Consider the following 26,140-nt stretch of genomic DNA (forward strand, 5'->3'; position numbering starts at 1 on the left):
AAGACTCAAATGGAGGCCATTAACTTAATTTTGTCTGAGACTTTATTAGTGTCACTAGCAAAGCAACAGTGTATTAATGCACAAAACAACACAGTCAGGGAGATGATATAATACTGCTTCTGTGTGGGAGGAAAGGATGGGAAACAGCAACTCTAACGAAGTTGATATTTAAGAGCTACAACATGCCCCAGGCAGGGAAATAAAGAAATCTCCTTCAAAAAGGCAGCTTTGTTCTCAGTTGAAGCTTCACATCTGATCTGATGCCGAGAAAAAAAAACTCAGGTATCCTAAAACCTAAACAGGCAGGTGACCTGCACAACACACAGAGGAAGTGAGAGAACTCAAAAGCTATAGGGACACAGCGAATAGAGAGATCTTGTCACAAAAGCCCTGCTCATTTATTGGGCATGTGATGTGATAAAGCAATTTGAATGCTCATATAAAAGCATGACAAGGGTGATTACTCATCATAACCGTTACAAATGTCTGGCCGCACCAGAAAAAAAAAAAGGGGGTGCCTGAAAATATGGCAATTCCTGCTGAAGGTCTATGTTCTAGCCTTTTCAAACCTACTGCATCTGTTGCTAAGCAACAGGGGGAGAAGGAACAAGGAGAGAGAATGAAGAAATGGGTCAAAAGAGATTTGCTAAGCCAAGTCAGTGAAATGTGGCAGCAACCGTGGTGTTTACATGTTCCCTACCAAGAACTCATTTGGTCTCCCATTGCCATCTATTGTGTTTTAGGATTCATTAACAGACAGCTAATGCAGAAGAGCTCACTGTGAATTAAATGGAGAAATGCAGAGGCAATCTGAGGTTGTCCTGATCGTTTGCTGCTGTTTGAAAACCAATCCATTCTGCATTCCTCAAGGGATTCAAAGTACCACTTAGAATACAGAAAACCAATGTTTCAATCAATATTTCCCTGGTTTTAATTCTTTCCCTCCCACGTGTAAACATGTGCAGGTGTTTAAGATGATTTCTTGCATGGTGTGCTGAAGAGGAGATGCTAAGACTGTTGGTTCTTCCTCTAGCTCTCAAACCTATTTGGGCATGTTGCCATCTCTGTAGGCCCAGCAGAATAAGAGGCTACACACTAAAAATTCTTCATAACCAAAACAAATATTATAAAAAACTCTCAATTTCCTAGGGGCAGATTTGGAAAGGTATTTAATTGCCCGAAGATGCAGACAGACATGCACAATGGGATTTTCACAAGCTCCTAAGCAAGTTAGGTCCTTAACTCCCACTGACAGCATTTTTCGGTGCCTAAGTACTTCTATTAACCTGGCCCTAGGTCTTGACCCTCTACTACAGTCTGTCAAAGGTACTGCTTCTTTAGGAAGATACTCAAGCTGATTTGACCTAATTTGATCTGCACTGTGCGCCTTTTAAACTTGAACGTGCACCACACGAGGTACCTGGAATAACGGTGTTCTCTTTCTTTACTTACAACAGGGGACTGCGCAGCACCACAATCACCGCAGAATGTTACGTGGTGAGTTTTCAGTGGTACCAACTGGATCTGTACACCTCAAGACTGTTACTGTCTCTACCATACACACCTTTCCCAGAGGGATGCTACTATTTTTGTGGGGCTTCTTCCTCTTTGTATTTCCTCTCCTGGCTCTGTACCAGAGTGATTCACCAGAGCTCTCTGTGCTGTTAAACACCTGAACCTGGGGGGACAAGGCAGGTGGTGGGGCAGGGCGGGGGGGGAGGCGGGGTTTAAGGCAGAGTACACCTATAGAATCTGCAGTCTTTGTTACTGTTGAACCAAAACAGCCAGGCTGATATCAGCCCCACTTCTACAGAAATGAGAGCTCTGGGATCCAACTCGAACACGTTTGTTGTCTGGGAGATGAAGGACAATGCTCACTTTTAAATTGAAACAGCATAAACCCAGTCTTGTGGAGTCTGAATATATATCGCAGTGATATAAAACGTTCCCATAATGCAGGAAGCAGCACCCCTCTAACACTCTCCAGCACTTGCTGCACTTCTTATGTTCCTGTTTTCTCTTTTTTAAATATATTTATATTAGTTGGAGTGTTTTTATTGTGATTGTTTGTGACATTTCACCTTGATTGTCTAGTTGTACTGAATTATTTAAAATAAAATAAAAATAATGTACAAAAACCAGGGGGTAAAAAATGAATAAAAAAAGATGAAATGAGTCAAACTGCTTCCAAGATGGTATTTTCAGTGGGGGTCTAAATTAGCTGTTACCATTCAAGAGAGATCTTGGACTCATTGTGGATAGTTCTCTGAAAACATCCACTCAATGTGCAGTGGCCAGCAAAAAAGTGAACAGAATGTTGGTAAACATTAAGAAAGGGATAGATAAGAAGACAGAAAATATCATATTGCCTCTATATAAATCCATGGTATGCCCACATCTTGAATACTGTGTGCAGATGTGATCGCCCCATCTCAAAAAAGATACATTGGAGTTGGAAAAGGTTCAGAAAAGGGCAACAAAAATGATTAGTGGTATGGAACAGCTTCCATATGAGGAGAAGTTAATCAGACTGGGACTTTTCCAAGCTGAAAAGAGACGATTAAGGGGGGATATGATAGAGATCTATAAATTATGACTGGTGTGGAGAAAGCAAATAAGGAAGTGTTATTAACTCCTTCTCCTAACACAAGAACTAGGGGTCATCAAATGAAATTAATAGGCAGCAGGTTTAAAACGAACAACAGGAAGTATTTCTTCACACAATGCACAGTCAACTTGTGGAACTCCTTGCCAGAGGATGTTGTGAAGGCCAAGACTATAACAGGGTTCGAAAGAGAACCAGATAAGTTCATGGAGGATAGGTCCATCAATGGCTATTAGCCATGATGGACAGGGATGGTGTCCCTAGCCTCTGTTTGCCAGAAGCTAGGAATGGGCAACAGTGGATGGATCACTTGAGGATTACCTGTTCTGTTCATTCCCTCTGAAGCACCTGGCATTGGCCACTGTCGGGAGACAGGATACTGGACTAAATGGACCTTTGGTCTGACCCAGTCTGGCCGTTCTTATGGGAGGCAGGGAAATTGGTGAAACTGTGACTTAATGCCTCCTTTTCACAAATAAGAGTTTCCCTGGCTTATGCCATTATCATTTATTTATTATTTTAATTCCTGTAGTGCTCTGATGGCCAAATTAGACTCAGGACACCATTGAGCTTAGTATAGTGAAAACACAGAGGAAGACACAGTCCCTGCTCTGAAGAGTTTACAGTTAGAGCTGGTAAGGAATTTTTGACAAAATATTTATCAGAAAATGCAATTTCATTGACACAAAAACTGTTTGTGGAGAAGGGTCGGCGTCTATGAATTTCCTGATTCAAACAACATTTTGGAAAAAATGTTTTGAAATTGTCAAAACATCCAGTTTCAACATTTTTTAAATGAAATGTTCCATTTTACAGTTCAAAACTTTTTAATTCAAAATTTCAGCTTATTTATAGTCTAAAAAAGTAAACAAATTAAAAAGGTTGAAACTGAAATAAAACATTTCAACTGACCCAATCAAAAAAAACCCAATCCTGTATTATCTCTTTGTGAACATTTTCAAGATTTTGACTTTTTGTTCCAATTTGTGGCAGGAAACATTTTGGAAAAATGGAAAATTCTTCCAGGATACAAAAACTGTTTCCCTATTCAGTTCTACCTACAGTGTTTTTAAGACAAGAGGAAACTTGTGGGTGTAACAAACAATTGAAGGAACGGGGGAGGGAGGAGAAGGGAAAGAGGAATATTTACATAGATTTAAATAGGCCAGCTAAGCACATAGCTAAATGATTTTGAGCCATTTAAAAAATGTAAGTTACAAGGTAAAATTAAAAGGATAAATATCTGAAATGCCTAGCGAGCACTTATACAGCCATTTGGGACTCGTATTTCCTTTAGGAATCATGGTAGCAGGGGCTGTGGAGGGGAGTTTTGAAGGAGAACAGGGTAATACCGTTACAGGCTAGTGTTACAGGGAGAGTTTCCTGCACATAAAGGGTGGCATGGAAGAAAGTGAAAAAGGTGTTTGTAAGAGAGGTGGATAATATAGAGTGGCATTGATGGCAGAGTGAAGGAGATGGAGGAGGACATGATAGGACAGAGCAGATAAACAGGAAGACGGGCTCTCTGCAGAAGGTTTTAATGGATCTGAGGGGAGCAAGGTGGTTGTCTGGAAAACCAGGGTAGAGGCAGCTATCTGAGGTGATGCGGGATGAGGGAGTTGTAATGATGTAGAGAAACAGAAAGAGTGACTCAGAGATGTTCGAGGGAGAAAGCAGCAAGGTTTGGATACAGCCTGAATGAGCAGGCTGAGAGAAGGTGGAGTCCAAGCCGTCCCACTTACAGATCTGGGGAAGGGAGGATAGTTGTGTTGTCAACAGCGATGGGGAAAACAGCGAGCCAATGTTTCTGGCCATGTTAACTTTTAAAAGGAGAGGCCAGCTAAGCACATGGAGAGACAGACAGGTTAGGGTGGAGAGGCCATTGCCTAAGTCGTCAGTGTGAAGATGGCAATTGTATCTAAGCAGATGAGGTCACCATAACAAATGGTACAGCGAAGGGAGTAGAAGAAAGAGCCTAGTGCAATCCCCATGACAGTGAGAGAGGGAGGCAGAGAAACAATCAAAAGAGATGAGGAAGGGATGGCTTGAGAGATCAGAGAACCAGGGGAGGAGAAGAGTATAAATCAGGGATCGGCAAACTTTGGCACGCAGCCCATCAGGGTAAGCCCCTGGTGTGCAGGGCCGGTTTGTTTACCTGCTGCGTCTGCAGGTTCGGCCGATCGCAGCTCCCAGTGGCCGCAGTTCGCCATCCCAGGCCAATGGGAGCTGCGGGAAGGGCGGCCAGCACATCCCTCGGTCTGCGGCGCTTCCCACAGCCCCCACTGGCCTGGAGCAGCGAACCGCAGCCAGTAGGAGCTGCGATCGGCCGAACCTGCGGACGCAGCAGGTTAACAAACCAGCCCGGCCCGCCAGGGGCTTACCCTGATGCCAAAGGTTGCCGATCCCTGGTATAAAAGCAGCTGAGAGGTCAAGGATGACAACCATGGAGTAAAAGCCCTGAGATTTGGCAAGATCTCCTTGACAAATAATTATCCCAACAGAACAAAGAAATAAGTCTTCTGTTCCTACCAGTATTAAACTCATTTGTTCTAGAGCAGGGGTGGGCAAACTAAGGCCCGGGTGCCACATCTGGCCCTTCCAACATTAATCTGGCCCTTGAGCTTCTGCCGAGGAGCAGGGTCCAGGACTTGCCCTGCTCTGGCACGCCAGTCGGGGAGCGGGATCAGGGGCTTGTCTCACTCCGTGCATACCATGGCTCCTGGAAGCAGCGGCATGTCCCCTCTCTGGTTCTTACACACAGGGGCAGCCAAGGGGCTCCACACGCTGCCGCCACCCCACGTACCGTCGCTGCAGTTCCCATTGGTTCGGAACCACAGCCAATGGGAGCTGCAGGTGCAGTGCCTGCAGATGGGGCAGCATGCAGAGCTGCCTGGCTGTACCTCCACGTAGGACCCAGAGAGGGGACATGCCGCTGCTTCTGGGAGCTGCTTGAGGGAAGCGCCACCTGGAGCCTGCACCCCTGACCTCCTCCCACGCCCCAACTCTCTGCCCCAGCCCTGATCCCCCCCGCCCTCCGAACCCCTTGGTCCCAGCCCGGAGCACCCTACTGCACCCCAAACCCTTCATCCCCAGCCCCACCCCAGAACTCGCACCCCCAGCTAGAACCCTCATCCCCATCCCAAACACCCCAACCCCCTGCCCCAGCCCAGAGCCCCTTCCCACATACTGAACTCCTCATTTCTGGACCCACCATAGAGCCCGCACCCCCAGTCGGAGCCCTCACCCCCAGTCGGAGCCCTCACCCCCTCCTGCACCCCAACCCCCAATTTTGTGAGCATTCATGGCCCGCCATACAATTACCATACCCAGATGTGGCCCTTGGGCCAAAAAGTTTGCCAACCCCTGTTTTAGAGGGACAAGTACAACCATTTTGCTGTTACCTATCTCTGCAGCTGTGATTACACAAACAAATCTTCAAAGTGCAAAAGGCAGAAGCAGTGCTCAGAACCACTTAATCTCTAACTACATTATCCCAGCTTCCTCCTGGGCACTGCTGCATAGCATCAACTCCACTGATGAAATCCAAATTTCATAGGGGTCACTGAGCTGGGCAACTATGGGTATGTCTACACTGCAATTCAAAATCCTGCCAGCCGAGACGGGTTCATGGGGCTTGGTTCTATTTAATTGGGACTGTGACGATGTGACGCAGCAGGGAGGGGGGAGTGTTGACCTGGGAATGTGCCCTGGGGACGGGAGACCTGAGAGCCTGTCACCTGAGCCAGGAGGGGGAGGGGGGGTAACACCTCTGCCCAGGAATGTGGACGGAGGCTGCAGCAGGGAGCCTGCTGGGTGGGTTTAGTTTCAGTTTGGGGCTGGGTGGAGGAACACAGGGAACCCCAGGGCTGGGGTCTAAGCTCCCTGCTCCCCCAGAAGGACTTGACTGAGGGGTCCTGGTTGTACCCACAAGCTCTGTTTTGGACTGTGTTCCTGTTGTCCAATAAACCTTCTGTTTTACTGGCTGGCTGAGAGTCTCAGTGAATCCCAGGAAGAGGGGTGCAGGGCCTGGACTCCCCCACACTCCGTGACAGGGGCGTAGGCATTTGGGATTGTGATGAAGCTCGAGCTCTAGAACCCAGCAAGGTGGGAGGGTCTCAGAGGTTGCAATTAAACAGCCCCTTCACCGAAGTCAGCTGGCACAGGCCAGCTGCGTGTGTCTAATTGCCGTGTAGACAGAATATGATTTTACTTTACTACCGGTTTCATCCAACTAAGGCCCAGGCACAGGGGATGAGGAAACACAACTGAAAGGTTCCACAGTCATCAAGATGTAGCTGAACAACAGAGGCAGAGCAAGCATCAGATGTAACGGTCTTGAAAGGGGCAGGGTAAACACAGAACTCAGAGGAACAATCACATGTAACTACAGAGATGACTGAAAGGTGCCGAGCATGATAATAGGCTAGGCTGCTGAACGGACAATTACGGAACCAAACGGAAGCTGTGGGTGACACCACAGTAGTTAACTATGTAGCTGTGCCATTCCTGAAGCAACAGCCGTGATGAAGTGTATTATTTGTGGCTGTGTGTGTCTAAGTATAATATTGATTATCTACTGAAGGGAGGCAAAGCAACCACTCTAACCTCCATACCCTTCCGCAGTGAAGGAATAAACACACTTTGCAAAAGTGCCCAGTGACAACGTAATCTGTTCCAGACAGAATGATTTCACACCTGCCATTCAGGATCAGACCCAGCTGGGTAGCACAAAGCAGTTTCCATGGGAAGATATTTTAAAGTGAACAATTTGCATTATGCCAAGGACAGGAGATACAGAGCTGTCCTATTGTACATAGGGCAACTTCCAGTGTCCACATCCATTAGACACTGGGTCCTTTTCCAAACATTAGCAAATGATGCCAATAATCATATGCTTTAAACAGGGGTTAAGTAGCCTCTCAGCAAGCACAGGGCTTTGCCTTTCAAAGGAAATTTTGTTCCTTATCGAATTTCTCCTAAACACTATACCTGTAATTTCACTACATAGATGCGGGTGCTCAGCATCAGCCCTTCCAAAAAGAACTGAATAGAAAATATAAACTTTCCTAGTTTCAGAGTAGCAGCCATGTTAGTCTGTTTTCGCAAAAAGAAAAGGAGTACTTGTGGCACCTTAGAGAATAAATTTATTTGAGCATAAGCTTTCGTGAGCTACAGCTCACTTCATCGGATGCATGCAGTAGAAAATACATTAGGGAGATTTATATACACAGAGAACATGAAACAATGGGTGTTACCATGCACACTGTAACCAGCGTGATCACTTAAGGTGAGCTATTACCAGCAGGAGAGCTGGGGGGCGGGGGGCTGGAACCTTTTGTAGTGATAATCAAAGTGGGACATTTCCAGCAGTTGACAAGAACGTCTGAGGAACAGTGGGGGGTGGGAGGGGGAATAAACATGGGGAAATAGTTTTACTTTGTGTAATGACCCATCCACTCCCAGTCTCTATTCAAGCCTAAGTTAATTGTATCCAGTTTGCAAATTAATTCCAATTCAGCAGTCTCTCCTTGGAGTCTGTTTTTGAAGTTTTTTGGTTGAAGACTTGCAACTTTTAGGTCTGTAATCAAGTGACCAAAGAGATTGAACTGTTCACCGACTGGTTTTTGAATATTATAATTCTTGACGTCTGATTCGTGTCCAGTTTGTTTTTTTTATTCTTTTACGTAGAGACTGTCCAGTTTGACCAATGTACATGGCAGAGGGGCATTGCTGGCACATGATGGCATATATCACATTGGTAGATGTGCAGGTGAATGAGCCTCTAATGGTGTGGCTGATGTGATTAGGCCCTATGATGGTGTCCCCTGTATAGATATGTGGACACAGTTGGCAACGGGCTTTGTTGCAAGGATAGGTTCCTGGGTTAGTGGTTTTGTTGTGTGGTGTGTGGTTGCTGGTATTTGCTTCAGGTTGGGGGGCTGTCTGTAAGCGAGCACTGGCCTGTCTCCCAAGATCTGAGAGAGTAATGGGTCATCCTTCAGGATAGGTTGTAGATCCTTGATAATGCGTTGGAGGGGTTTTAGTTGGGGGCTGAAGGTGACGGCTAGTGGCGTTCTGTTATTTTCTTTGTTGGGCCTGTCCTGTAGTAGGTGACTTCTGGGTACTCTTCTGGATCTGTCAATCTGTTTCTTCACTTCAACAGGTGGGTATTGTAGTTGTAAGAATGCTTGATAGAGATCTTGTAGGTGTTTGTCTCTGTCTGAGGGGCTGGAGCAAATGCGGTTGTATCGTAGAGCTTGGCTGTAGACGATAGATCATGTGGTGTGGTCTGGATGAAAGCTGGAGGCATGTAGGTAGGAATAGCGGTCAGTAGGTTTCTGGTATAGGGTGGTGTTTATGTGACCATTGCTTATTAGCACCATAGTGTCCAGGAAGTGGATCTCTTGTGTGGACTGGTCCAGGCTGAAGTTGATGGTGGGATGGAAATTGTTGAAATCATGGTGGAATTCCTCAAGGGCTTCTTTTCCATGGGTCCAGATGGGTCCAGCCCCCAACTAAAACTTCTCCAGCGCATCATCAAGTACAACTATATCCCCATGTTTATTTCCCCCGCCCCCACCCCTCACTGTTCCTCAGACATTCTTGTCAACTGCTGGAAATGGCCCACCTTGATTATCACTACAAAAGGGCCCTCCCCCGCCCCCGCTCTCCTGCTGGTAACAGCTCACCTTAAATGATCACTCTTGTTACAGTGTGTATGGTTTCATGTTCTCTGTGTATATAAATCTTCCCACTGTATTTTCCACTGCATGCATCCGATGAAGTGAGCTGTAGCTCACGAAAGCTTATGCTCAAATAAATTTGTTAGTCTCTAAGGTGCCACAAGTACTCCTAAACTTTCCTAGAGTGCTTTAAACCATCTTATAGAATCTAATGAAGAATTAGAATCCTGCCTTAAAATCGTACTGGATAGTTCAAAATATCCCATTTATTCTTGTGCGGCAGTGGCCACAGATAACAATCAGGATATAGGCTTCCTTGTGATAGACACTACACACATAGAAATAAAGTGCAATTTATCGCGTCTAGTGTAGACGCGATAAATTGATCCTTGAGCGCTCTGCCATCGACTCCGGAACTCCACCACGGTGAGAGGCGGAAGCGGAGTCGATGGGGGAGCGGTGGCCATCGATCCCGCGCCGCGAGGACGTGAAGTAAGTGATTCTAAATCGATGTAAGATTCGTCGACTTCAGCTACGCTATTCTCGTAGCTGAAGTTGCGTATCTTAGATTGATTCCCCCCCCAGCGTAAACCAGGCCTCAGGAGAGGGCTTCTCCCATCAGCATAGCTACCACCTCTTGTGGCAGTGGATTAACTACGCCGACAGAAGAAGCTCTCCTGTCGGCATAGGTAGTGTCTTCACTAAGTACTATAGCAGCAGCGCTGTAAGTGTAGACAAGCCTTTACAAACAGCATTGACAATTAAGTTTCTGAACACTTTCATGAATTTTCTTGTACCAATGTCTGTGAATAGCCCTATAAGGCATTCAGTTGTACATACACCACCTTGCATCACATCAAGGGTTACAAAGGAACCCTAAAATGGCTAAACTTTTTATCACTTAGACAGACAGACATCCTACTTTGTAATAAACCTTCGAAAAGAGCATTTAATTGTGCTTCTGTTGAATGAAGACACCTTTGAGAAGTTAGCCAGCTAGTAATCACTGGAGAGGAAAGCTGTAAAGAGTTCATGCAATAAACCAAACAGAAAGCAAAAACCAATGAAAGTAGAACTACCAACCTACTGACCACCCCCTGACCTGGCCCCTCTGCTACCAATGAAAACCCAATGAAACCAACTTGTGCAAAAACCAATGGAAGTAGAACTTACCAACCCACTGACCTGAGCCCTCTGCTGGTTTGATTGGTCTCCCCTGGGTATTTTTTTGTCTTTCATACCATAAGTTCTTAAGGTAGGAACTGTATCTTGCCTAGTACATTGCAGGTACTATCACAACTTCTACAATAACTGATACAAGCTCCTCACTTTGATTATAAGATCTAACAAATAATTTCTTTATTAAAAAAATGATGATTTTTCTCTTGGATAATCTTCCTTGGGAGAGAGATTTCTCAGTGAAGAATGTTTTTGGTCAAGTTGTGTAGCATATGTTCAACAGCTAGGCTCTGATTATGAATGCTAGGAAAGGTCAGCATTTGAAGAGTCATCAGCAGAAGGAATCCATAAGCACCCAGCATAAATAGCATGTCTGCAATTGATCTAAATCTCTGAGAAGATAGACTCCTGTGTCCTAGACAATTAAAAATGGCTCTCCTTTTATCCACAACAAGGTCAGTTGCAACACCTAGGAACACCTTGAACCTGGTACAATTCTTTTTCAGCATCCTTAAACCTCAATATCTTGTCTATTTAAATCCCACTTTCCTCAGCTCCTCTCAACACCTCATCCTTCTTGGTGCTCTGTCCCCTAGCAATACTAAAATGAATGTTTGCACTAAGATCAATTTTCATATTACTGGGTGAATCATGGATATTTCCATAAAACTTGTACAGTGGCACAATTAAAACATTGAAATTTATCACATTGTATTATCTTTACCACAGTATTTGTTATATTCCCTAAAATTAGACTGGAACATACTTGTAAATACCATGGTAACGACACTGCCATAAATCAAGATTTTAATGGCACTCACACAAATATAGATGGAGGCAGACTTATTGCTATGTTGATTCTAGAGTTATTACAATAATAACCTACGGTAGTTCCTGTTTAGGAGGTAATAACTTTACCTTGGATTAATAATGTTAAAATAAAAGAATCTCATTTTTTGTTTTCATTGTACATGGTAGAGAGAGGCTTGGGGGTCACAAACTCAGTTTTGAAATACAATGCAAACAAATATATTTCAGTGTGCAGAGAAGAGCCTTGCTGACCTAGAGCGGGAAGGAGTGGGGGAAAGCGGAAAAGAAGAGAAGGAGAGAGAAAAAGGAGAAGAAGAGACAGATTGATAGTTTGATGGTAAGAAGGAGACAAAGAGGTTTTAGCTAAAAAAAATTTAGGATACAGAATCTTCGCAGTCCACTTTATTTTCAGAAGCTTTTTTTTTTTCATTTATTGTTTTTACATTTAATTAAAATGAGTAACTATAACTTGACAGTGCTTCTTATTACCTCGATAACCATATCCTGGGCTCACTGACTCAGCCTTTGGCGCTTATTTGCCATATAAGCAGCCTTTATTTTAAATTTAGCCCAAAATAGGTTGATAATCTTGTAAACAGATTACCCCTCAAGTTATCATTATTTTATTTTTACAGCACTGTAGGAGAGCAAGTAGCTTTAAAAATAAGTGACAAGCTACTCCCCAATGCGCTAACAAGCCAGTTCAAACACCACAGCAAGGAGTAACAATGAAAGGAATGGTGAGGTCTTTTCTTTTGTGTGTGTGTTACTGCTACCTTTCTAAAGAATTTCAAAGGGTGTTTATTATAAAGGAACAGTGTAAGTCTTCAAACTATTAAGGATTTTCTTCCCTCTCTGGGGATGTCTAAACAACAACTTTCTATACAAATATTGCTAAAAGTAGATACAGAATCTATGAACTATTGAACAAGAAGTGGAGGCAAAATGGATGTCCACACTTTTGTATAGTTCAGTATATATCATTATACAGACTATGCTATGAGCACACACTATGTAAAACAGAAACAGACAAAACACAGACACAACTACAAGTGGTGAAGTACCACGTACAGATACAGGAGAGAAAGGTATGCTCGTGAAGAAATACAGACAATATAAATGGATCAGACCAGGGGCAGATATTCAGTGAGTACTTACAAGTGGAATTTCTCCTCCCAAACAGGGTTCAGATTCCCAAAAATTGTTTTAGTTCTCTTCTTTGTTTTGCCAACTTGAACCGTCACATATGGATCACTGGATCCAGTTTTGTCCTTGGCCTGCAGACCCTGAGCACAAACCACTGTGGAGAAAATAATAATAAAGTTTTGCTATAAGCCTGCAGTGCTAAAAGATGCATGCATCTACTGTGTGACAGAACAGCTTACTGCACTACGCTCCTCAGACACAGGAATGCTCACCAGTGACAGTTTAACACTGAGAACCACAGACTCCAAGGCCAGAAGCGACCATTGCGATCATCTTGTCTGAACTCCTGTATAACAGAGACCATGCAACTGCCCCAAAATAATTCCTAGAGCAGATCTCTTAGAAAAACATCCAGTCTTGACTTAAAAACGGCCAGTGATGGAGAATCCAGCACAGCCTTTGGTCACTTGTTCCAATGGTTACTCTCACTGCCACAGGCACCAACTTTTGTCAGCGCCAGTGGGAGCTCATGCCCCCCCCGCCCCAACCCCCAGCCCAACTCCGCCCCTCCCTGCCCCAATACCTGCCCCGGCCCCGTCTCCTCCCCCAAGAGCACCGCATTCCCCCTCCAGCCCCCTCCCTCCCAGGCTTGCCGCGCGAAACAGCTGTTTCACGCCACAAGTGCTGGGAGGGAGGGGGGAGAAGCAGGACCCAGCGGCGCGCTCAGGGGAGGAGGCGGAGCGGAGGCAGAGGGGAGCTGGGGTTGGGGGGGCACAACGGGTGGGGAGCTGCCAGTGGGTGCAAAGCACCCACCAATTTTTCCCCGTGGGTGCTCCAACTCTGGAGCACCCACGGAGTCAGCGCCTATGCTCACTGCTAAAATTTACATCTTATTTCCAGTCTGAATTTGTCTAGCTTCAGCTTACCGGTGATAGTGATTTTAGCTGACCATTTGGAAGTGCCATCAAGCACGCTCTGTTTCACTGTTTTCATTTGCTGAGCATGTGTTAATTTGTTCTCACTAAAAACATCTCTGATCAAGTCAAAAATTTCTGGCTTGTTCCGTTCCCGAATCTTCATGCGATCCTTCATGGCCATGATGATGTTTTGAGTCCGATCCTCTGCTCCATGTTTAGAGCTCTTCTCTGCTGCTCCTGTGTACAATAAGGCATGGAACAGTTACCAAAAACTTGTAAACAATGAGGAAATCATATATGTTATGTTACAGAATCATGATGACAGAGATCAAGTTTATTATATTAAAAAAAAATCAGTTGAGAAGATATGTTGTGATAATTGGGACTACAAATTTACCTAATTGGGAGCCCAACTGTGAAAAGTGAGTGACAGTCATAAAATGTCACAATAACCCTAATAACAACAAACGTTGATAGGAAAGGGTGCAAAAGGGAGACTGACTGAATTAGTCCAAACAAGGTGGCCTCCTGGGATAATTCAAGGATTGTGTGAAGATCATGCCTTGTAAATGAGAAAAGTGTGGGAATGGAAAATTAGCAAACCAAAATTTGTATGCTGGAAATTAAGCTTAATTGGTGGATAAAATAATGAAGGGACAGGGCTATTTTGCCCATCACTATCTTTTGAGGTCCTTCTAAAAAAGAGAGAGATCAAGAGGAAAATTGGTGAAACAATCCCAGCAACTCCTGGGACCCCAGGGTCTACCATAACACGACTGGGCCTTCACCATCCTAATGCTGAGACATGTTCTGACCAGACCAGGCCAAAGCAAGGCACCTAGATGACACTGCCACCTCCACTGGCTCCGACTGAATCCAAACCACTATCTGGTATGTGAGATGATGTGTTCTCTCCATCGCGACCCCTCCTCCCATGAACTCTTTTCCTTCCCCTTCTTACTTATTCTCTTCCCTATCACTCTCCTTTTTCCTTCTGTCCAGTAAGAGTCTGGTTTGGCTGGCTAAGACTGCGTATTTTGCAATACTGCCGTAAGCCTGTGACCAGAGAGGCAAGTAAAAGCAATGCCCTAAACAGCCCAACTCTTGTACAACGGTGCCAGGTCTTGGGGTGGCTAAGACGACCAGGCGCTGTACCTGTGTTTTTCCAGCAGTGAAACTGCAGCAAGTGAAAGTGAGCACCAGACAGCAGCTGCATTTTCTATCTTTGCCCGTCTTCTCTCCCTCATTTATGTGCATTTCTCTTGTTTTGTCTTCTCTAGAAACAGGATCAGACTTTAACAACAGCCCCAGCCCATCTTAACTCACTTTTTCTCTTTTCCCCAAAAAGGGAAATTACCATAACCTAAGACTGTCAAAAAGAGGAGATTCCTTCTAAAAACACTGTCCAGCTAGAGGGAAAGGGAACAGGGAACGTTGTTAAAATGGCAGGTTTCAGAGTAGCAGCCGTGTTAGTCTGTATCCGCAAAAAGAACAGGAATACTCATGGCACCTTAGAGACTAATAAATTTATTAGAGCATAAGCTTTTGTGGGCTACAGCCCACTTCATCGGATGCATAGAATGGAACATATAGTAAGAAGATATAGATATACATACAGAGAAGGTGGAAGTTGCCATACAAACTGTAAGAGACTAATTAGTTTAGATGAGCTATTATCAGCAGGAGAAAAAAACTTTTGTCGTGATCATCAAGCTGGCCCATTTAGACAGTTGACAAGAAGGTGGGAGGATACTTAACATGGGGAAATAGATTCAATATGTGTAATGACCCAGCCACTCCCAGTCTCTATTCAAACCCAAGTTCATGGTATCTAGTTTGCATATTAATTCAAGCTCAGCAGTTTCTCATATCAAGCATTCTTAAAACTACAATACCCACCTGGTGAAGTGAAGAAACAGATTGACAGAGCCAGAAGAGTACCCAGAAATCACCTATTACAGGACAGGTCCAACAAAGAAAATAACAGAACGCCACTAGCCGTCACCTTCAGCCCCCAACTAAAACCTCTCCAGTGCATCATCAAAGATCTACAACCTATCCTGAAGGACGATCCCTCATTCTCACAGATCTTGGGAGTCAGGCCAGTCCTCGCTTAGACAGCCTCCCAACCTGAAGCAAACACTCTCCAGCAACCACACACCAAAAACACTAACCCAGGAACCTATCCTTGCAACAAAGCCCATGCCAACTCTGTCCACATATTTATTCAAGTGACACCATCATAGGACCTAATCACATTATCCACACCATCAGGGGCTCGTTCACCTGCACATCTACCAATGTGATCTATGCCATCATGTGCCAGCAATGCCCCTCTGCCATGTACATTGGCCAAACCGGACAGTCTCTATGCAAAAGAATAAATGGACACTAATCTGACATCAGGAATCATAACATTCAAAAACCAATAGGAGAACACTTCAACCTCTCTGGCCACTCAGGAAAAGATTTAAGGGTGACAGTTTTGCAACAGAAAAGCTTCAAAAACAGACTCCAACGAGAAACTGCTGAGCTTGAATTAATATGCAAACTAGATACCACTAACTTGGGTTTGAATAGAGACTGGGAGTGGCTGCGTCATTACCCATATTGAATCTATTTCCCCATGTTAAGTATCCTCACACCTTCTTGTCAACTGTCTAAATGGGCCAGCTTGATTATCACTACAAAAGGTTTTTTCTCCTGCTGATAATAGCTCATCTTAATTAATTAGCCTTTTACAGTTTGTATGGCAACTTCCCCCTTCTCTCTCTGTGTGTGTATATAAATATCTTTTTACTATATGTTCCATTCTATGCATCCGATGAAGTGGGCTGTAGCCCACAAAAGCTTATGCTCTAATAAATTTGTTAGTCTCTAAGGTGCCACAAGTCCTCCTGTTCTTTTTGTTGTTAAAATGAACACCCTACTTAATTTACATTTACATTACGTTTTAACCTTTCCCCTCTTCTTTTCTGCATCTTTAATAAAAAGATTTTTAATGGTGTTTTCTCCACGGCACTAAGCAGGCTGAGGTCCCTGTATACCCAACCCCGAATCTTGTTTAGTGCTGTTTAATGTTGGACAGTGAAAGGGTCATATTAACACCTTTAACTCTTTGGGACCATTTATTTCACCAAAATTAATATAAGAGACCCTCAATTCAATGCCTCTTGCCACTGACCAGACTGAAGTTGGGATTGAAAAGTGGTGGACAAATTTCAACTAAAGAGGCAGCAGCTAATTTTTGTCCCACTATTGTATCAGATACTACATTTAAGAAATAAATACTGTAGATGTGGATTTCAGGAACCATTTTAAATACTGTGCTTTAATTGGCCAAAGAAGGCATAAAAGAAACATTAGATGTGCTTCCACAGTAGAGGAATCCTTTCTATTGTAAGCCCAATTTGCATCCTCATCTATCTTCAAAAGCTTCTCTTCATTTGAAATATATAGTCAGAAGACACTTATCACGAAATTTGAGTTAAATGTGTTCTTGAGAGATAGCACTTTGAAAAACTGGTATGTTTCACTTTTTGAAATACCTTTTAACTAGGGTTGTCGATGAAAGCAATTAACTCAAAAAAATTAATCATGATTTAAAAAATTAATCTTGATTAATCGCACTGTTAAACAATAGAATACCAATTGAAATTTATTAAATATTTTTGGATGTGTTTCTACATTTTCAAATATGCCAATTTCAATTATAACACAGAATACCAAGTGTACAGTGCTCACTTTATATTTTATTACACGTATCTGCACTGTAAAAAATGATAAAAGAAATAGTATTTTTCAATTCACCTCATACAAGTACCTTAATGCAATCTCTTTATCGTGAAAGTACAACTTACAAATGTAGGTTTTTCTGGTTACATAACTGCACTCAAAAACTAAACAATGTAAAACTTTAGAGCCTACAAGTCCACTCAGTCCTACTTCTTTTTCAGCCAATCGCTAAGACAAAAAAGTTTATTTACATTTACAGGAGATACTTCTGCCCACTTCTTAATTACAATGTCACCTGAAAGTGACAACAGGCGTTCACATGGCACTTTTGTAGCCAGCATTGCAAGGTATTTACATGCCAGATATGCTAAACATTCGTACGCCCCTTCATGCTTCAGCCACCATTCCAGGGGACATGCATCCATGCTGATGACATTTGTTAAAAAAGATGTGTTAATTAAATTTGTGACTGAACTCCTTGGGGGAGAATTGTATGTCTCCTGCTCTGTTTTACCCACATTCTGCCATATATGTCATGTTATAGCAGTCTTGGATGATTACCCAGCATACGTGGTTTGTTTTAAGAACACTTTCACTGCAAATTTGACAAAATGCAAAGAAGATACCAAGATGAAATTTCTAAAAGATAGCTACAGCACTTGACCCAAGATTTAAGCATCTGAAGTGCCTTCCAAAATCTGAGAGGGATGAGGTGTGGAGCATGCTTTCAGAAGTCGTAAAAGAGCAACACACTGATGCAGAAACTATAGAACCCAAACCACCTAAAAAGAAAATCAACCTTCTTCTGGTGGCATCTGACTCGGATAATGAAAATGAACATGCACCAGTCCGCACTCCTTTGGATCATTATCGAGCAGAACCCATCATCAGCATGGACGCATATCTTCTGGAACGGTGGTTGAAGAATCAAGGGACGTATGAATCTTTAGCACATCTGGCACGTAAATATCTTGCGAAGCCAGCTGTAACAGTGCCATGCAAATACCTGTTCTCACTTTCAGGTGACATTGTAAACAAGAAGCAGGCAGAATTATCTTCTGCAAATGTAAACAAACTTGTTTGTCTGAGTGATTGGCAGAACAAGAAGTAGGACTAATTAGACTTGTAGGCTCTAAAGTTTTACTTTGTTTTATATTTGAATGCAGGGTTTTTTTGTACATAATTCTACATTTGTAAGTTCAACTTTCATGACAAAGAGATTGTACTGCAGTACTTGTATTAGATGAATTGAAAAATACTAGTTCTTTTGTTTTTTGCAGTGCAAATATTTGTAATAAAAATATAAAGTGAGCACGGTACACTCTTTATTCCATGTTGTAATTGCAATCAATATATTTGAAAATGTAGAAAACATCCCAAAATATTTAAATAAATGGTATTCTATTATTGTTTAACAGCACAATTGTGATTAATTTTTTTTACTCGCTTGACAGCCCTACTTTTTACATGTTTTTCTGTAAACATCTCAAAACCAGCCTCCTCTAGAAATTGCAAAACTGAATTAAATTGCACCGGAAATCTATACACATTGAGAAGATTTAAGCTGAGATTTTCAGAAGTGCTGAAGCAACCAAGACTTTCCACGGGACTCGTGCTCTTAAGTGAATGAGATACTTCTAGAAATGTCAGCATGAGTGCACAGGAGTGGTTCTGATAAAGCTGAATTTTTATTTCTGCATGATTTGCTACACATTTTTGAATGTCTGAAGAGATGCAGGTGACAGAAGACTTCTATACAAAGTTCAGTACAGTCACTTGCTCCATAGTAATAGTGGTTCTTCGAGAGGGAGGTAGTGTAGATCCCACTGTAGTTGCACATGCGTGCGAGATCAGATTTTTTTTTTTTTTTAATAGCAATGTCTCTCAGGGCCATGCACGAGCCTTGTGCCTCCTCGTGCTCGTGTGTGATGGATTAAAGGGCACCGCAAATGCAACCTTCCCTCAGATTCTGTGCAATTCAAAGATTTGAGAATTCTGAAAGTAGGGATGGAGCCTAATGGGATCCACACTGACTATGACACCTCAAAGAACTACAGTTACTACAGGATGTTGCCTGATTTTAGGAGATTAACTGGCAAGGCTATAACCCATACATATATATATATACACACATATATATAAACAAGAATATTAATCTGATCAGAAGATAAGGTTCTTGTCCCAGAATCAGGCTACAAGGAAAAGTAACCATAGTTTCATCTTGTAGTCAGTGTCAGAATGGATCACACTGTATGTGCCTGGCAATCAGTATGCCCCCAGGAGGGTGGAAATAAGGAGTTTCAGCTGCATCAGTCAAAAAGAGATTGTAGTACTGCTGTCTTGAATTTGGCAGCTGATCTAGTGGCTAAATCCAGTATGTAATATTTGACAAAGGTGGCGGTTACCCCATAGCACGCTCAGTGGATTTTGGCTATTGGCATATTTCTGAAGCAGGCAGAGAATGTCACTTGATATCTGCAGTGGTGAGCCTTGATCGTCAGTGGGAGAGGTACACCAGTCAACTGGCAAGACAAGGTAAACTGTGTTATCCACTTAGATATTCTCTGTAATGAGATGGCCAGACCTTTGGAACAGCTGGCTATAGGCAGAAATAAACAGGAAGACACATTTGAATGGTTTCATTATGTTGATGTAATAAAGTAGGGCTCAAACATCCACAGCATGTAACTTCTTCTCTCCTTGTGTAGAATGGGCAAATTAATGGATTAATTGAGGTAGAATTCCAGGCTTTCTGAAAATCTAAGTATACTATATCCACTGGATCCCCCTTGTCCACATGCTTGTTGACCCCCTTAAAGAATTCTAGTAGATTGATGAGGCATGATTTCCCTTTACAAAAACCATGTTGACTCTTCCCCTACAAATTATGTTCATCTATCTGTCTGACAATTCTCTTCTTTACTATAGTTTCAAGAAGAAAGTGGCTGTTTCCCAGGAGAGAAAGTTCTATTTTGTAAATGGAGCCTGACAGTTCACAACCCAGAGGTCCTGGGATGACTTGAAATCAATCGCTGGCACTGGTGTTACTCTCTCACCTGATGACGACGACAAGGAAGGCGCTTTGGGAGGCAACAGACATTTCTGCTCCTGTCCCTCAGTTGTAACCTCAAGTTGCTTGTGGAGGCCAATATCCTGCTCTAACACGGAGGGCCTTGCTAATGGCACCACTCCTTCTCTTCCTTTGTGCTTGGGAGGGAATCTGGGACCTGTGCAGAAATAGTCCTCAATAAGGCCAACATGGCCAAAGTGGCACATTGTAAGGATTCTGGCCAAGGTTGACATTGGCTGGTCCAGAGCCAGTGACGTCTTGCTTGAGATAGGGCTCCAAATGGGATCCTCTAGTATCCCTTCTTTAGGAACACTTTCTGAATGTGGGAGAGCGGGGTTCCTACTTCATCACAGTGAAACTGCATAGGCTTGCGAGGATGTTGAGTATATTGTCTTCGAACGGTGCAGCCCTCGTGCTGGTTGGGGTGTCCCAAAGTCTCAGAAGGAGACGCCAATTCCTCCCTTAAGATATATCTTGGGCTCTAGGTGAGTTTGACCACTGGTACCAATGTCAGTATGTGGTCGTCCTTCTCCAGTCTTAGGGTACATCTACACCGCAGTTAGTGGTGTGCTTCCCAGCTCAGATAGACAGCACTTTTAGCTCTGCTTGAGCTAATGCACTAAAAATATCAGAGTAGCTGGAGGTAGCACGGGTATTGGCTCGGGCTATCCATTCGAGTACATAGCAAGGGGGCCTAGGCAGGTTTGTAATTAGGCAACTAGCCTGAGCTGCCACCCTTGTTACCCCAGCTAGTCTGCTATTTTTAGCACACTAGTTTGAGCAGAGCTAGCACGTGTGTCTACTAGAGTTGAGATGCACACTCCCACCTGCAGTGCTGATGTAACCTTACAGACAATGGATGACTTGGAGACTATCTCTGGAGGAACAGCATTTGTGATTGTCCTTGCAGGAAGGTCCCACATGGTGTTTTGAGCGGATTATGATAACCTAGTCTGATCTCTGGCATTACCAGAGGCCAACGTGTCTTTGAAAAACTCCCACTTAGAATATTGTAGCTATAAAAATTACAAATGTTTGAAAGGCTGCAAATTCAAAATTAAGGTGAATGACCATAAGAAGAGAGGATGGAGGTGAAGTAGCTATTACACACCAATCACAAATACAAGAAGCTAGCAGGAGATAAAATCTTTCAAGGGCATTCAACTACTAATTCGAACCAAAGAAGTCCGACATGTAAATCCTGTTCATCTACACATCTCCAAAATCCAAAAGCTTCCTAGAAGCGTGAGATAGTAATGATGGCCCCAAGATTTATCATTCCCCAATAAATTTCATAGTTATGTTAACTGCTCACAAGAAGTTAGTATCAGTTAGATCTGAGCCATGAATTAAGGAAAATACCACCACAAGCAACAGACTGGACAAGCTAGAGAATAACAGTTTATAAAATTTACAGAGGACACCAAGATGGGAGGGGTTGCAAGCACTTTGGAGGACAGGATTAGAATTCAAAATGACTGACAAATTGGAGAACTGGTGTCAAATCAACGAGATGAAATTCAACAAAGACAAATGCAAAGTATTTCACTTAGAAAGGAAAAATGATTCGTGCAAGTACAAACTGGGGAATAACTGGCTAAGTGGCAGTACTGCTGAAAAGCATTTGGATCACAAATTGAATAGGAGTCAACAATGTGATGCAATTTCAAAAAAAGCTAATCTCATTCTGGGCTGTATTAAGAGGAGTTTTGTATGTAAGACCCAAAGTAAATGTCTCACTGTATTCAGCACTGGTGAGGCCTCAGCTGGAGTACTGTGTCTAATTCCGAGCGACACACTTTAGGAAAGATGTGAGAGTTCAAACCAGAGAGAGTCCAGAGAAGAGCAATAAAAATGGTAAAAGGGTTTAGAAAACCTGATCTCTGAGGAAAGGATTTAAAAAACCTGGGTGTTTTTATTCTTGAAAAAAGATGACTTGGGGGACCTTATAGTAGCCTTCAACTACGTTAAGGGCTGTTATAAAGAGGATGGTGTTCAATTGTTCTCCGTATCCCTTGAAGATAGGGCAACAAAGTAATGTGCTTAATCTGCAACCAGGGAGATTTTTGTTAGATATTAGGAAAAACTTTCTAACTATAAAGATAGCTAAGCTTTGGAATAGGCTTTCAAGGGAGGTTGTGGACAAACACTTGTCAGGGATGATCTAGGCTAGGTTTATTTAATCCTGCCACAGCACAGGGGGCTGGACTTGATGACTTCTCGAGGTCCCTTCATGCCATACATTTTTACAATTCTTTTATTCTATTAGATAAACAGCAATATCAGACTTTACCCTACACACAAGTTTGCAGTGGTTTACTAAGGGTGTGTTTTTAAACTGGATTTAGTTAGATCTGTGCAAAATTCTGTGTGGACACATCAGTTTAAGAGTGTCTTATTTTGGTTTAGCTTAATCTGTTTTTACTGGATAAAGTTAAATTGAAATAAACTACTTAAACCCTGATCATGGTGTCTATACACAATCTTGCATCTAACACTAAACTGCTTTAAAAATATACATTTAATTAAACCAATGAAGGTTTATGTGTAGACAAAAGCCTTTGGGTCATAGGAATACTAAAGATTTGAGAATGTGGTCAACTCCTTCATGAAGCTAACAGGTGATATTGGGAAGTGATTCACACAAAGCATTGATGATATGGATAAATTTTCAGAGGCTATTGACTGAGTATAGAGACAGGTGGGAGGGACTTCTGCCCTGGGACCACAGTAGAACTCTGGGGTTAATTTATCTCTATAGATTTAGCCACAGGTTCTCTGCTTTGTCCCAAGGACTCACACAAGGAGCCTGGGGGCTGGGTTGTGCAAATTGCTAGCCTGCAGATGGAAAGAGGGGCTTGTGGAGTCCGGAGCAGGGCACCTGGGTTGTCAACAGCCAGTAGTTTTGTGCGAGTTTCCTCCAGCGGGCAGACAAGGCTCCCTTGTGCTGCAAGCAGGCTGTAGCAATTCCCCCGTACCCCTTGCATAACCCCCTAAGTGTCTCAGTAATCCCCACAGTCTGATGTGCAAGCACCTCTCACCTCCTCCCACAGTGATATCTTGTATCAGCCAACGATCCAGTTATAGACTGAACATTCAGTAAAGATATATGGAGCTGAAATGATCCAAAGGGCAATACTCAACTTCAAATACAAAGTACAAAGCAACTCTAACATGACTAAGGCTTTCAGTCACAGGGCATACAGTATCCCCTACATATATATACACACACACACACACACACAATAAAATCCTTGGGTAACTGGCCTAGAACACACAACCTTATTGAGAGAAACCAAAAAGGCAAACAGTCCAATTTTATCAGCATTATCTGGGATTCTGAAATCTAGAATGAACTAAAAAACTTACCAACTTTACGGGAAACAACTTGCAATCCAATCCAGTCCCTAAGAGCTTCAGTGGCATGGGTGGAAATGTTCTGTTTTTCAGCATTACTTTTGGAGGCAATCACTGACCACACCAGACGTGAATGTAAATGATTTGTTATAAATGACAGACAATTTCCTAACTTTAAGGCCTGCTTGTTCTTGCAAGGTTTGCTGTATAAGAATAAACTCTCTTCCAGTGAATGACTGCAGTGACAGAGTTCAAAGGCCTGAAGAACATACAAGATCTTGAGATGCTCAGTGCCCTATAAATGGGTTTGGACGTCCCCAACGCACTCTCTAGAATCCAGTCATGGTATGGGTCAATCCGGGAGTGGAGGCACAGTGGTCTGATTTCCCTCTGCATCCACTCACAGATTGACCCATACCATGACTGATCACAACTATTAGCAAAGCATAACATAACAGCACTGGCAGTTTAATGGAAAAAAAATCAAGACGGCAGCATTGGTGGTATAAAAGACAGCTGTTCAGTAGGAGGAGGATGCTTGGAAATTATTTGTTCTTAGAACTTAAAATAGACATTAAAATGTAAAGTAAGGATATTCTTACTCATTCTGTGCAAATATTTCCCAAAACAGAATATTGGGAGCAAACAGGTGCTTCATCACCTTGGTGCTTTAATCATTGCTCAGCATGGAAAATTAAATTTTATCACGACTGCAAACATACCCATCACACAGGACTATCCAATTTCAGAGCCAATTTCTGAGGTTATAATATGTTCAGAGTCTAATAAGCAAAAGTTTCCTATTCACAAAAAATGTTATTGGCTTCCAATCTTGAATCAAAAACTGTCTGAAGAAGTTAAAAGTGAACTTGAGCTCCAGGAGCCCAAATGGCATCAGAAGTCAGAAGTAATTAACACTGTTTTCATCTGGCCTGGAAGCTAAACCCCTTCTTGTCAGATGCCAACATAGCCACAGCAATCCATGCATCACTAGCTACGAGCTGATGACTGCTGTACATGGCAATAAGGGAAGCTCCAGATGGTGTAATGTTCAGTGGCCGGTCTTCCGAGTAGCAAAGACCAGCAATAACACATGACCCCAGCATCATGCATGCCACATTCCTATTCAATAAAAGATTCAGTTTAAGACCTTGATTCTTTATTTTAAGACCCTCAAATGACTGAGCTAGTTGTAATCCTCAGGCAGGATGGAATTAATAGCATGAAAAATCAGACACAGGAGTAAGACACTGGGCCTTCTCAGTGGCTGGTCCATGGCTGTGCAACTTCCTTCAATGAGGATCTTACCATCAGAACATCCTCACTCTGAAAACCCTTCAAAACTCTGCTCCCACACCTTCTCCACCCTCATTTCTTAGCGTCATGGCCATTCATCCCCAACCTTCGCTTCCCCATTCATATCAGTCATTTTCCAGCTACTCCCACAAAGATATCTGGGGTTTGGGAGTCCTTTGGGCACTACTACAATTAATAGTGCCAATGCCATGTTCAGTGCAAGGGATAAAAGCCATCTTTTTCCAGTAGCTTTCCCTTAGGGATTTCAACAATAGCTTGATGTGAACCGAGGATAAAAAGAAAGGAAGGAAGAATGGGAGTACTAATGGAAAAAGAACTTCTAGCCCATCCGAAAATGGCAGTAGAAGGGGATGAGAGAATATCTTCTCTTGACCAATTAATTATATACGTATGTAAGTACGTTAATGTTCATGTTACAGCAATAGGCTTATTATAAATACCTGTAGAAGACAGAACTTGGAACTTTGTATTCCTTGGAAACAAGAGACTGATGTCAATACCAGCTATAAACCAGATGCTGCAGTGACAACTACCATATAAGAATCCAGACAGATTATCCCTCAAACAGCTGCATGCCTTCTTCCACAACATCCCCTATGCTTGGAATGTCCTCCATGGACTGATCCATAAAAAAATGCTACCCTCACTTTCCATGAGGCCTACAAGAAATCAGCCAATCTACTACGGATAGGCAGCAAAAAATATATGTTGAAAGGTTAATAGTAGATAAAAACTTTATGTACTTTGATATTTTCCCTCTCCTTCACTTTTATGTCTCCTCTGAGGTAATAAGGCCTTCAGTTCAGATACTGTTTCTACCAGTGTTTGTATAGTGCGCACAATGAGGCTCCAATCCAACCTAGGGCCCCTAAGCACTACCATAATATAACCAACAAAAACTAGATTTGGTTTAGATTAGAAAGGAGGAAACTATGCAGAGCAAATCTGAACCCAGATCGCCACAGAATCTCAATATCTTTCTGGTTTCTGAGTATCAGTACAATATGTCCAATAGTCTTATTTCATTCAGCAAGTACAGGAGTTCTTGACTCAAAAGAACAAAACCTCAGGCAACTACTCAAAATTTCAAGGTAGCATCCAAAAAATGGCATTTGTTTCATGACCCTGCTCACTGCAAATCCGTTTTACTTGTGTAACTTTATCCTGTAGACTTATGTGGAATTAAGCGAAACTACATTTGGAGAGCATGCTCTCAAACTGTCAGAATAAGGATTCCTGCTAAAAGAAAGCCCCACACATCTGATCTTAACGCAGCTGGGAAAGTTCAAAGTCTCAGATTTATTTCATCTCAATTCTTGCT

General features: G+C 42.7%; 1 protein-coding gene across 5 annotated transcripts in view; it reads right to left on the reverse strand.

The window, feature by feature from the left end:
- UNC13B (unc-13 homolog B) overlaps positions 1–26,140 on the reverse strand; it is a 400,249-nt gene that overhangs the window by 113,758 nt on the left and 260,351 nt on the right. For all 5 annotated transcript variants that reach the window (XM_074952218.1, XM_074952216.1, XM_074952217.1 and 2 more), the window contains 2 exons: positions 13,350–13,577; positions 12,436–12,577 (listed from right to left, as the gene is read on the reverse strand). In XM_074952218.1, the coding sequence (XP_074808319.1) occupies positions 12,436–12,577; positions 13,350–13,577 (370 nt within the window). The remainder of the gene's footprint in view (positions 1–12,435; positions 12,578–13,349; positions 13,578–26,140) is intronic.

This window comes from Natator depressus, chromosome 5, assembly GCF_965152275.1.
Source record: "Natator depressus isolate rNatDep1 chromosome 5, rNatDep2.hap1, whole genome shotgun sequence".
NCBI classification, from domain to species: Eukaryota; Metazoa; Chordata; order Testudines; family Cheloniidae; genus Natator; species Natator depressus.